Raw genomic sequence first — 13,958 nt, 5'->3', positions numbered from 1 at the left:
CAGCTCATACTCCTGTTCTATAACATATTCCTTCTTCAACATGAAAGATTAATGTGTTGCTGATTGACTAAATATGTGCTTGCATTGTTAAAATCAATAATTACATGAAATGAACACATCATTCTTGTGAAACTCTCCTTACTTGATCAAAAAGGTTGGATCGTGTATCATTTTATAGCAAAGTGGTGCATCCATGGTCAAATCTGTGGAATCCATTTGAACTGTTCACAAATTGATTCTCCAAGCTGAAACATGACATGAAGGAGCTAAGTGGTGTTTTTCTGTACTCTAAAACTCCTCTTGACAACATCTAGACTACAAACAGAATGGGAAGTAACGTTGGTAAGCACCTTGTTCTCCTAATTGAAAAGGACAGTTTAATTCGAGATATCATCAGATGCGCAGCGATTCAGACAAGATGAAGCGATCTTTCATTAGACCACTAGCGCTATAAACAAATCCTTAGATGTTTACTTCTAAACCATTAATTCCCCAAATCTTTCCGCTCCGGTCTCCTGCCCTGTCTCATGTAACATACCTTATTTTATCATGTCAATATCAGTCCGTCCTCATTACATCCCATTCAGACTATAATCACAGGTCTCCTGTATCCCTCCTTGGCTTATTGAGTCTTTGACAGTGACCAAATCCTGAATATATCCAGTAACTTGTAAGATGCTCGGTTTGTAAACAGCAGGAAAATGTCCAGATTGGATTTCCCTAAGTAGCCATTTAGCTCTTGTTAAATCTTATTTCCTAACACATTCCCTTTTATCCCATTTATTCCCATATATCTTTCTTCTATTTTCTCAGTATTGTTACTGTTGGCTCTTTACGTCTCCTTTTCTCATTCCATTCAGCTGGGTTATTCTGTTTTTTATCTTATCTATCCCCTGGTTTATCCATTTCCCTTTCTTCTACCTTAATATTTTGGTGGGATGCAAAAAAATGAAACATACAAGCTGATGGATTTTATGGGTCACCGCAGAACCAAGATAACAAAGCGTTTCAGATAAAAATACATTTGTGTTTTTGGTGGGATATCGGTAGTGCCAAAAGTAGGACAAAAATTTTGTATCGTAAGGATAAATACTGCTAAATCACTTGGTGAAGCTGTCCAACAGGGATCTCCCCTTTATCTACACAATGGTGGGTTTTCAGTTCTACCATACGTTATATTCACTGCTTATTTCTTTTAGATGATCATACCCCTTGAGGATCTCTTTTCAATTAAGTTTAATGATTATCTCAAAAATGAACTAGTTCTGCAACATCCCTGCCAACGCATAGGCAGGTTGGTAGTTGCGAATAGCGCCCTCTCCAGGTCAGGAGCTGCTAGGGAGATTGACCACCTCTCTAGGAAGGTTATAGAATCTCAGTATTGTGTAATTGCAGCTGTAGCTACTCCCTAGCAAGGCAACAGTTGATGTGTCTGTTATGCAAGCTGGAAGGTGATTGGCGAGGTGCTATCACCTGACCAGGGGGAGTATAAAAACCCCTGCTGGGCGGAAACACATGGTCTTGGTTCAGTCAGAGTGACCAGCACATGCCAGTGCTGCCACAGGGGAGCTCCAATCCCAGGAACTTCTAGTGCCTCAGGCCTACTGCCTAGCACTCAGGGCAAGTCCAGAACTGAAGCATTCACCTTTAGGACTTAGTTCCCTCTGAACCATCCCAGTCTGCATCTACTATGAGGCTGCATGTAACCTTCCTGCGGACCGGATGTCCATGACCTTTCCAGCTTAAAGAATCTGCTGTTCTTCGTTTTTGCCTGCTGTTCAATAAAGAACTGTAAATTGATTTGCACAACGTTGCCTCTATCTCATCCCTGGATACGGCTCCTTACCACCATGGGCTTCCCCATCCATTACCCAGGGATTCACCATACAGACACCTCAGGTTGCCCACAGGAATAAAACCATTGCATCAGCCTCTCCCTCCATATTTCTTGCACACACCACCTGCTGGAGACCTGCCAGGCTGTAGGTTTACAGCCGCCGCACATCCCCTGCCCGGCAAACATAATATTGGTCTGATGAAGGGTTATCCCGAAACGCGTCACCACCTATGAACCTAAATATTGTTTATCACTTCTAATAAAGACGAACTAAGCTTTTACCAAAATTCGCTTTGGTAACTTATTCCTGGTTACAAGCGCACCTATCCGCAAAACCAAATTCTTTCTTCCGCCTTACCCATACTCTCACGGTTCCACTGGACACCGGTTATTGGAGCGTTTGGGAGCTGCTGAATTAACCGTAAGGAGAAGTTTCCATCAAGGGTATTTGATACCCCCTCAATTTTTCCCTGCAACTTTACGAGTTGCGTCCAGGTGAGCACCTTCACTACTTACCTGACAACCAACTTACGTAATGTTATCACACGAGGCGCCGTCCTCTCTCGTTGTCTTTTTTTGTTTTCTCTTTCTTTTCCAGGCTGTAGGCCCATCCTCCTGTCCCCATACCAAGCACCGAGACATCAGCGTGCGCTGGCCCTAGACAGCCACTCCGGTATTCTGGGCCCCGACTGCCTCCAGGCCAACAAGAAAAATCTAGGTCCCGGTGAGGGATGAAGACCATGTGAAAAGTTTCATGAATCTGTACCCTCTTCCAAAACTTCATTTTTGGTAAATGGGTCTGTGTTCTCTGATTAATTGAATAAATATCCAATATAGAAAGATGAAAAAGTAGAGCATTCTAAGATCATGATTCTTAAGAGCACACTTCTCTGGAGGCGCGTTGGATAAGGGGCATCCAGCCAGTTGTCTTACGCCTGAACTGGACACATGTCCTGACAATATGGAACTCTTTCAAACACTCCATTGATTTAAATGCCAAATTACCAAACCCAGAATGTGTCAACAAACCAGATCTAGGAAACACCAAAACCAGTGTATTCTGATCTGGTACAATTATGCCATAGGGGATGCTACACTGGATCATGGCATATGTGAATGCACCCTAACAGGAAGGCCTTGGTAAGAAATCATGGTAATTTATATATGATATAAAGCTATAATGGTGCGTATATAATATATAACTTGAAGCGCAAGAACCTAAGACCCCTAATTATTGATCATATCATTCTATGTAGGATCCATACATTAAAACAAATTAAATATTTATTTTGAAAGTGAGAAAGATCCTTATATTGATCACCTCTATAAAGTGGAAACACCATTCTCTATGTGTCAGGAGTAATGCATCTACAGGTAAAATTTGGACTGGATGGGCTTCTCAGAGGTTTAGGCCACATGAGGTAGTGTTGAAAGTAGGCACTTTAAGGCTGTTTTAAAGGGGTTCTGGGTGGTCTTTCATGTCTATTGGGTGTGATTTAGGTTTGGGGTTGGTGGAGTGGTGGACATGGATTTTGTGAAATGTTTGAAGCCGGGTATTCCTCAGAGTCCATACACTTTAGGCACAACCACAGTACAACTGACATCAGCACTTGGCTATATGACATTATAACTCACTCTCATAAGTGTCTGTATACTATTAATACCCCTTATTTATGTCTCTCTTTTTTCAATATTACTCAGCTTCAGAGTCTCCTTGCTTCTCGACACATTTCTTGTAAGTAGACCTCTGGTCAGACAATATAGGGAGTCCTTGCTGCTCCTCAAGCAAATATCTCCCAGCCCTCCCTTCCGCCCACACCATTTACTGGGAACCATTAAACCCAGAGGAGAGACAGTGTGGCGAGAGAGTGCAGCCCAGCCCTGATCTAACTCTCACTAAATAATTCAGAGCTTGCATTAACTTATAAATGAGTGTGTTTGACTGATTTTGTGGTTGATGTACAGATAAATTCTAATGAAAGACAGCTACAAGATTGTAAATAATTGATGCCACTGCCACTTAACAAAGCTCAGCCTGGCACTCGACGCTTAACAAGATACAACTTTAAGACTCCAAATTTGCCCAGAGGGTTTGAGATGGTTTGCACCAACCCAACTAGTCTACTAAACTTTTGTGACCAACCACCCCTGCCCCTCCTTATACCTTACAATAAATGAAGATCTTATTATTATATGAACACATGTTGGAGAAGAAGAATAAGAAGGTGAATATATTCTATATCTCACATTGATTTCAGACTAAGGAGAGATCCGGTGATAAGACGTGAATGCTCCATACAGGCAGAGAATTAAGCAGCAGGACACTGTAACAACATCGCTCCATGGCCTGTGCTCATAAGCCAGGAAAAATAGACATGTGACTGAGGAAATCTATAGATACCCGGTGCTTTGCCTGCAGCCACTAATGTCATGCAAATTAACATTTAATGTTCCACTGCTGTCAATCTGCATAGATTTGCAAACTGAAATCTATAGTAAAGTGCTAACCTGTTTATCCTGCCTTGTTCCTAGCAACGCGCTCCACTACATTTAATTACTCCAGGCACATGGGATTTGAGGGGAAAAAAAATGTGCAAGTAACTGGGATCAGGCAATTAGACGATTTAGTCTTTAATAACAACCATATTAACCATTGCTGATATCCTCAAACATGAAAAGGGACAAGAATTACTAAGCTATTATTATTATTGTCTGATATTGTACATAGATAGAGATATAGATAATAAAATGATAGAGAGATAACAGGTAGGGAGAGAGAAAGAGAGAGGTAAATGATATACAGATAGAGAAACACCATTAGTAGATAACAGACAGATAATAGATAACAGTAAGAACTCTTTCACATTGGCGCTGTTTTTCACATCCGTGATTTCCACACATGCCTCACAAAGCCATTGATTTCTGTTGGTGCTTTTACATTGGTTTGTATTATCACTGATCCGTTATCTGTGAAAAAAGTGATGAAACATGTCCTATTTTTTTCACTGATGCGGATCATGGAAGGTGATAGAAGTCTATGGGTCCGCAAAAAAATGGATGCAACATCCGTTTTCTTTTTCACTGATGAGGCTTCAAAACCTTCAGGGGGGTTTTTTTTACAGACAGAGACAAAACGGATACATCACGGAGAAAAAAATGGAGACACAAGAGAGACAAAACCAATGGATGTGCAATGTGAATGAGCCCTTTGAAGACGGAATAGATAGATAGATAGATAGATAGATAGATAGATAGATAGATAGATAGATAGAATAAAAAACTGCCAGAAAGGAAACAGGTAACTAATAGTAAAATAAAGATAGATAATTGGCAGATGCTATACAAAGGAAGGAAGGAAAAGAATAAAAGAAAGGAAAGAGAGAAAGAAAGAAAGAAAGAAAGAAAGAGAGAAAGAGAGAAAGAAAGAAAGAAAGAAAGAAAGAAAGAAAGAAAGAAAGAAAGAAAGAAAGAAAGAAAGAAAGAAAGAAAGAAAGAAAGAAAGAAAGAAGATAAGAGTCAGATAATATATATTAGATAGAAAGATGACAAATACTCATATCTTGCATCCACGTTTTGTGAAACCATGAATATAGAGAGAATAGACATTTATTTCCCATCTATCTACTAAACAACTATGGCTCCATAGCTCATCTTGAGTACAAAATGACAAAACGTGCATCAAACCTAGTGCCACTGTCTCGCCAAATAAAAGTAGAATAGATCTGGGACTCTACATAATATACATCAACTATACAACATTTGGTTTCAGTAATGTGCTGTGTGAATACAGGGGTAGGACCCTTGCCTCACCATTGCACCATTTCATCTATGGGACGGAGATGTAAAACCATAAAAGTAAATGGAGCAGTGGCCACATATAAGGGCTACCACTGCATTCCTGGATGTGAAAGGAGGACTCCCGTTTCCCAATTAGGGGGTGTCCTATTTATTACCAATTATGTGGAAAGGTGATCAACATTGGTCATAGGCAAACCCCTTTAATAAACAATGATAGGACTATAAACTGTACATGGTGATATTATTGTTATGTATATACATAGTCCTCGGGAGATGTACACATGAATTTTACTTTAATATAACCTAACACAAAACCATGGGCGGCCAATTACCAAAATATACACCACATTAAAGATACCCTTAGTCCAGTTGTCATACGTTTGTTCCATTCTTACTATTGACCTGTCAAAAAATTGACAAATGTTTTCTTTCTGATCATCCGCCCAGTCCATTTCCTTTATCAATTTCACATATGAATAGACTTAGTTGTCGAGGAGGGGGAACAGTATGTGAGGGAATCATTGCTATAGCAGAAGCACCTTGGTGGATACCTTAAAAAGCTGTAGTTAATGTTCTGCATAAAAATATGGCATCATATATTAAGCATTTGTTAAGACTGAAAGGCTTTAAAGAATCAATGTTCCCATTAATGGAGGCCTCCAAGGGTTCACTTTTCTGGCTGCTTTATGCCCTTGAACACTCTTCAAGGACAAAGCAGAAGGAAAGAATCAAACTGAGAGGAGATCTCTGCTGATCGGTAGAGTAGACTGGAAGATGTCTTATACGGGATCAGGTCAATATGGCTCAGGGTCGGGGTGTCTACACTATGACACGAGACCCCCAGGACAATATGGCCCCAATACAAAGACCCCAGGAAGTGTTAATAATAATGGAGAATAATCGCTGTATTATTCTCATCTGTTCATCTGCAAGTAGAATTTTTTTTTTCCAGTAACCTGTCACCTTGACACCAAGGCAAAGGGGAACGACTTGTTCAATTCAGCTGGGTATAAAATCACAGATATGGAGCATGAACGAGAATTCCCAGGGGGTATATAAGGTCCATATGTAGCTACAGCGTGAGAAGTGCCTCCTGTGGGATGTTATTCCTCTCCCCATACAAATGCATGTAGTGAAATGCTCTGCTTGCCACAAAGTTATGGAGCGTATCGTTTTTAGGAAGCACATACTTCATTTTAACATCAACCCATCCTGCCGAGCTCGCCATATTTTGTGAAAGCAGCGTTAACACTATCAGTGCCAGTATGTAGACACCTAATCCTAATGCTGTGGTCATCTCAGGGTAGACCAGGGCTTTTTTTTTTAACACAAAGCAGGTCTGACTGGGTTTTCCTCAGGAGATGGTTTGGAAAAATCACTTCAGACACTTGCTTCATCCCCACTTCCCAATCCTTTCCTTCAAAGAAGCAGCATGTCTCTCACACCTTTAATAACCTGCTGATGTGATCCATGCTAATCTGTAATGTCCCTCGCTCCCTTAGGGAATTACATCACCATCTGTTTTCTAGTATTTGACTTTTTTTATGCAAGGATAATGTGTTTATGTACAGCCAGCTCGGACCGCCCATTTGTGACCAAATGCCACCCCAACATCGTCACCATCACAACCAGCCAGTGCCAGCTGTTAGGCATCGCAGAGTTATGTGCCACACTTCCCTGGACACCGACATAAAAGGAGCTTATGATTCCATCAATCTAACCCTAAACTCTGTCTGAATTATTGATCAACCATCACACTCCTGCAATACACACAGGTAGAGATCGCAATAACTAGCCTGGAAAAACACCACATTTCCTGTGTACGGACGTATCCAACCTATATTCTATAATGTATATGGAGGAGATATAGGGTGCCCACTCTGATATCACTGGCCCTCTGAATAGGAAGCCTTTGGTTAGTAATAGTAACAGTTGACATCTTAGTTTTTTTTTTCTTACAGTTCCTTAAAGGGACCCTTAACCTAAATTCTACTTTATCAACATTTGACCTGTAGCTATTTAGATCCTGACAGATGTTCTTTAAAGGGATTACTGGCAATAAAGTCTGCACCTATGATCCTAAGTTTTTTTTATTTTTTTTCAGTTTTGAGACCCCCCAGATGGGATATACTCCTTACACTTCGAATCTGTCTATTTTCCATGTAAATTGGGTTTTCATGGGGCTGCAGCTTGATGAGTGGTCACAAAACGCACAGGAAAATTGCACACAATTCTGCTACAATTTTCTCAGCCATGCGAAACACTACAAGAATGTGAAAAAACAGATTGACATTGAAAACAGATCCACAACAAGTACAGGTAAATGGCAATATCTTCTCCTAAGTCACTTTTACAGAACTTGGGTCACCTATACTTGCCACCCACCACACACAGTTTTGCCTTGCGGTTTCCAGCTATGTGGCCACATTACCGACCTGTGGATGTCAAGTGTGAACCAAGCCTTAGTCTCCTGTAAACAATACTAGATTAATTATAAGCATGCAACTACAACAATCTATCCAACAAGTTAGTGTACATGGAGATCAGATACAGACAACATTCAATAAGAGACATCTCATAATTTGGCATAGATTATGTGGGAATGCCAAGAGCAAAGCGGGCACCTATTATTAGCAGCCGGAGGTCACCTACACATCTAAGTGTGACCACTATATCTGAAAGGTACTGTACTGTCACTATCATCCCAAAGTGACAGGGGGTGAAATGTGATGGGCATAAATAATGCCGGCTCCTGAATGTATCAAGAGGTTGGATGTTTACATATTTGTACAATGTATCAATATATATATATATATATATATATATATATATATATCATGCAGCTATAATCTATCCATCAAAACAAAGAGAGACCTGCTGTAACCCTATCCAAATCTGTCTATAGAAGCATCACAGACAAGGACAGAACCCCCTGGCGTTCCGCATGGGTGATAAGAAGTCAACTCGTCCACAAGAGCTGAGCCTCTCAAAGATCTGAATTATCCTGCACATTGACAACAGCAGGAAGGTGTTAATTCTCCCTGCCCGGACTCTTCACTGTCACACGGCGTCCCCAATCCCGAAGAACCTCAGATAATTCTAGCACATCCAGGGTTAATTCCAATCCAAATATAGCCTGGGTTTCTCCTGTAAAGTGCTGCTAGGGCCACAGGGGCCACACAATCTATTTCTTTCTGGATGAAAAGATGTGAAGATATTTCTGAGCTCCATGAATTATTCAGCATCAGGACAGCTTGATTCAGTGTGTGCTGTAAAGAAGGCATCATACATATCTGTGATGTCTGGGTAATAGGGGGCACTGGTACCCATGGCATCTACACATATGTCAGAGATACACCGCATACACTGACATTTATACATCTTATATACAGGAATGGTAATTATATAATTGGTAAGTCTGGCACCGCGTCACATATGTATGATACAGTATGTGGATAAGACTACAAAATACAATATGTGAGATGTGTGACTACTATACATATGTGTACAGTATGCTATATGTACATGTACACTGGCACCAGCGCCACAAGGGCAGTGTGTGGATTAGACTGATATCATAAGAACTTACAGGACAATGTACGGACAACATGGACACTAGAAATACTTACACTTATGTGTGATTACTGAGTAATATGATACACGCAGCCGATATACTTACACCTATGTGTGATGCCAGTATAATATGCCACACTGGTACCAATAATACTTTTACCTCTCAATGACAGTATGAAAGGCAACACTGATACCTATGGTACTTACACTAATAGTATATGTGATGCCTACATAATGTGTAAGACTAATACTTACACCTATACAATCTGCAATAGTTGTATAATATATAGTACTTATACCTATGAGCAATGTGTGCGCACTTGTATCTACCTACAGTATGCACAGGTATCTATAGCACTTATAGTCATGTCAGACTGGTACCTGATATATGTATGTATGTATGCATACTGACTGGTACCATATGTATATGTCAGAATTGTAACTATAGCAGTTATATATAAGTGTAAATTATTCTCATTAATAAATGTATGTGCATTATATATATATATATATATATATATATATATATATAGTACATTATATATGTATATATAGTACAATGGCACTTATAGAAAACCTACACTATGTATGACTGGTATCTATAGCACAGATATTTATGTGTATGATACCAATGGTTCTTCTACATATTTTTGACTGCCACTTATAGTTACTCTGTGTATGTGTGACTGGTTCCTATAGAAATTCTATGTATGTATGAGTGGTACCTATTGTAAATATATGTATTATTCACTGGTATCTATTGTTATTCTATGTGTGCCTAATTGGTACCGATATGAATTCTATGTATGTGAGAATGGTACCTATTGTAAACATATGTATTAGTAACAAGTACCTATAGTAATCCTATACATGTTTGAATGGTACCTATAGTAATTATATGTATGTGTGGCTAGCACCTATACAAATCCTACGTATGTGTGACTTGTAGTTGTTCTGTATAAGTGTGACTGGTACATACAGTAATTGTATGTATGCGTGTCTGGTACCTATTGTAAACATATGTTTTAGTGACATATTAGTACATATAGTAATTCTATATATGTTTGAAAGGTACCTATTGTAATTCTATGTATGTGTGGCTAGCACCCATAGTAATCCTATGTTCTGTGTATGTGTGGCGGGTACATATAGTATAGTGATTGTATGTATGTGTGACTGGTACCTATAGTTGTTCAGTGTATGTGTGGCTAGCACCTATAGTAATCATATGTTCTGTGTATGTGTGACTGGTACATTTAGTGATTGTATGTATGTGTGACTGGTACATTTAGTGATTGTATGTGTGACTGGTACCTATAGTTGTTCAGTGTATGTGTGGGTAGCACCTATAGTAATCATATGTTCTGTGTATGTGTGACTGGTACATATAGTTATTGTATGTATGTGTGACTGGTACCTATAGTTGTTCAGTGTATGTGTGGTTGGTACATATACTATGGTAATTCTATGTATAAGGGACTGTACCTATAGTTGTGACTGGCTGTGTAACATATGTACAGAGAAGATATCTATGTGTAAAAGTAAAGCGTCCACTCCCGGTCCTACCTGTGCGCTGCATGATGCCACCTGTGCGCATCCCCGGGCACTCGGGCTCCTTCGGGCAATCAGCAACAGCTTAATCCGAGGGGCGAGAGCCGTGCCCTCCCAGGTGTCCCCTTCTACTTATGTCCCGCCGAAGAGACGAGCAATCCGGGCAGAGTCCTGGGCACAGGCGGTGGTGCCCTCTTCCTGGGTGCCCCCGGGATACACAGATCACTGTCTTACTCCTTCTCCGGCGCTTTCTCCCAGTTTTGCCGCTCCTCTGGGTATTTAGGGGGGGAAGACGCCCCCTTTTTTGGCTGAGAACTGCTCACACCTCTCCACCCCCTTAGTGTTGGGGGAAAAGAGTCTAAGCAGAGTCATGGAGCCCCTTGTCACCAGTAACTGTGCCAGGGCTGAGAGACTGCCAGAGACAGCCCGAGATGACAAGAGACAGAGCCTCCCTTCCTGCTCTGTGTGTAGTATCTGTCTGTGCTCCAGCCTTCCTCACTCCCTCTCTCCTCCTCCCCTCCTCTTCACCTTTATCTCTCCATACCTGGCTGTCTCTCTGGCAGGAGCGCACTCTAGTTCTCTGTCCTTCACTCTGTCTCCAGCCCTACATACTGGACTGTCTCTGTAGGACTCTAGCTGACTGTCTATGTAGGACTGATACTTTCCAGCTCCGTCTACCTAGATGTCTCTGTGGCACTAGTGCACTCTAGCCCTGCTTAGACTGTCTCTGTAGGACTAATGCACTCTAGCTATGTCTCCCTGGCTGTCTCTGCAGGACTAATGCACTCTAGCTATGTCTCCCTGGCTGTCTCTGCAGGACTAATGCACTCTAACTATGTCTCCCTGGCTGTCTCTGCAGGACTAATGCACTCTAACTATGTCTCCCTGGCTGTCTCTGCAGGACAAATGTACTTGAGTTTCTGATTAGAACTAGTGCACTCTATCTGGTTGTCTCTAGACTAGTGCTCTCTACCTCCCTGTCTCTGAAGGACTATTGCGCCTGTGTTAACCTGCCCTTCCCAATAGGACTAGTGCACTCTATTTGTCTGTTTATAGGACCAGAGCACTCTCTGTAGCTGTCTCTGTAGGACTTGTGTCCTCCCTGTAGCTGTCTCTGCAGCTGGGAGTCTAATGCAGTCTGGCTGTCTCTATAGTGCACTCACTGTGGCTGTCTATGTAGTGCACTCTATCTGGCTGTCTCTGTGGTGTACTCTATCTGGCTGTCTCTGTAGTGCACTCTCTGTGGCTGTCTCTGTAGTGCACTCTATCTGGCTGTCTCTGTAGTGCACTCTATCTGGCTGTCTCTGTTGTGCACTCTATGTGGCTGTCTCTGTTGTGCACTCTATGTGGCTGTCTCTGTTGTGCACTCTATGTGGCTGTCTATGTTGTGCACTCTATGTGGCTGTCTATGTAGTGCACTCTCTGTGGCTGTCTCTGTAGTGCACTCTCTGTGGCTGTCTCTGTAGTGCACTCTATGTGGCTGTTTCTAGTGCACTCTCTGTGGCTGTCTTTGTAGTGCACTCTATGTGGCTGTCTCTGTAGTGCACTCTGTGGCTGTCTCTAAATTGCACTCTATGTGGCTGTCTGTGTAGTGGCTGTCTCTCTATGTGGCTGTCTGTAGAGCACTCTGTCTGTCTCTAAAGTGCACTCTATGTGGCTGTCTCTGTAGTGCACTCTGTCTGTCTCTAGAGTGCACTGTATGTGACTGTCTCTGTAGAGCAAACCTCTTCTTCCCTGCTGTCTATCCTCCTCTTTCTCTCTCTCTCTTGCTCCTGTCTTCCTCTCCTCTCTCTCATAAAACGCCTCCCATATAAAATTTATGAAAGCGCTTTTTGCTTGCAGAGTTCAAAAATACCATCTTATTCCCAGAGCAGGCTGCTCTCCGCTGCCATGTGATGTTGCTGCTGCCTCTTAAGGTGTTTTTCTCTCTCTCTTCCCCCTGCCGCTTTGTTACTGAGAGTTTCAGTCAAGCGAATCTGTGCCTGTTCCTATTGGAGAAAGGAAGGAGGATGCCAAAGTGAATGCAGGTAGTTGCCCTTCCCATGCCATGACAGCCTGTGCCAGGCACCCATGTGCCTCCCCGCATGATGCCCCAGGCTCTCTTCTCACACAGCAGCAGCAGCAACTTCTCAAGCCCTGATCTGAGAGATCAAGCAGCGAGCAGTCTCCCTGATGCTCTTTAATAGGATAGAAAATGAGAAAAGGCCAATGCCCCCTCCCATCTGCCTCCCTCCCGGTGCTGCTGGATGTCTCAACTTATCTGCCTCATTCTCCTGCACCCCTCACCTCCACGTGAAAAACAATGGGCACAAATTTAACCTGGTTAACCACTAGGACACCGGAGAGGCCCACCAGGCATTGTGCTCTTTGTGTTGCATAAATCTATTCCTAGTATGTATTTCGCCTGAGCTCGGTTATGTGGCAGCTTGTTAAAAGAATGAATGATTTTCTTCTGCTTTGAAGACCATAGCGGCTACGAGAAGAGACAGAATTCTTAATAGGATCCCATGTTATCGCAAACAGATAGAGAGGGAAGGGGTTAAATGGCGTGCCACTATGTATCTCTTGTGTCAATAATATTTACAATACAAGTTACCCATATTAAAATAGATAAAAGTGGGCACTATGTTTGGGAAGGTGTTGCTTATACCCACCTTATTGCCGATATGGCAGAATTTGCAATTGCTTGCTCTACCTTTTGGAGCAAAATTGTGCATTAGGTGGGCATCGGGACAACATTTTATTTGGACCCCAGAAATGCCAAGTTCAAGTATTGTTCACGCATTCCTTCAAAGACATTGCTGCATCTAAGGAGATCTGAAAGACCCCACCTACAAATCTTTATTTCATAGGTTTCCAAAAATAGGTTGGGGCTGTGTTGATACAAGGATGAATTATGGGTGTTAATGGGTAGTACAACAATTATATGTGGAAGATGAAGCAACTACACATATATTGGCAATATGCTGTGGTTCAGAAATCTGTAAAAGTTCAGTTGTCTAAAGATGGACCTAAAAAGGAGAGGTTGTTGTGGTACATATCCTATAGTTTGCAGGAAAATGGCGACGGTGAGGAGTTCTCAGCCTTGTCCTCTGGGCTTTGTTCAGCACGGACAAGCACACGGCCATCTAACAGAAGTTTACGCATAACTTTTGTTCTTATTGTCTAGATGCTCATTTTATTCCAAAGTGTCACTTTT

At 41.7% G+C, this 13,958-nt stretch overlaps 1 protein-coding gene across 1 annotated transcript in view; it reads right to left on the bottom strand.

The window, feature by feature from the left end:
* The window catches only part of RTN4RL1 (reticulon 4 receptor like 1), a 144,628-nt gene extending 131,745 nt beyond the window's left edge, over window positions 1-12,883 (bottom strand). Inside the window, exon 1 of the mRNA XM_072138110.1 lies at window positions 10,775-12,883. Coding sequence (XP_071994211.1) covers window positions 10,775-10,805 — 31 coding nt within the window. The 5' untranslated portion in view covers window positions 10,806-12,883. The remainder of the gene's footprint in view (window positions 1-10,774) is intronic.
* Window positions 12,884-13,958: the final 1,075 nt, after the last annotated feature.

Source organism: Engystomops pustulosus, chromosome 2, assembly GCF_040894005.1.
Source record: "Engystomops pustulosus chromosome 2, aEngPut4.maternal, whole genome shotgun sequence".
NCBI classification, from domain to species: Eukaryota; Metazoa; Chordata; class Amphibia; order Anura; family Leptodactylidae; genus Engystomops; species Engystomops pustulosus.
This window is presented reverse-complemented; position numbering and strand designations above follow the sequence as displayed.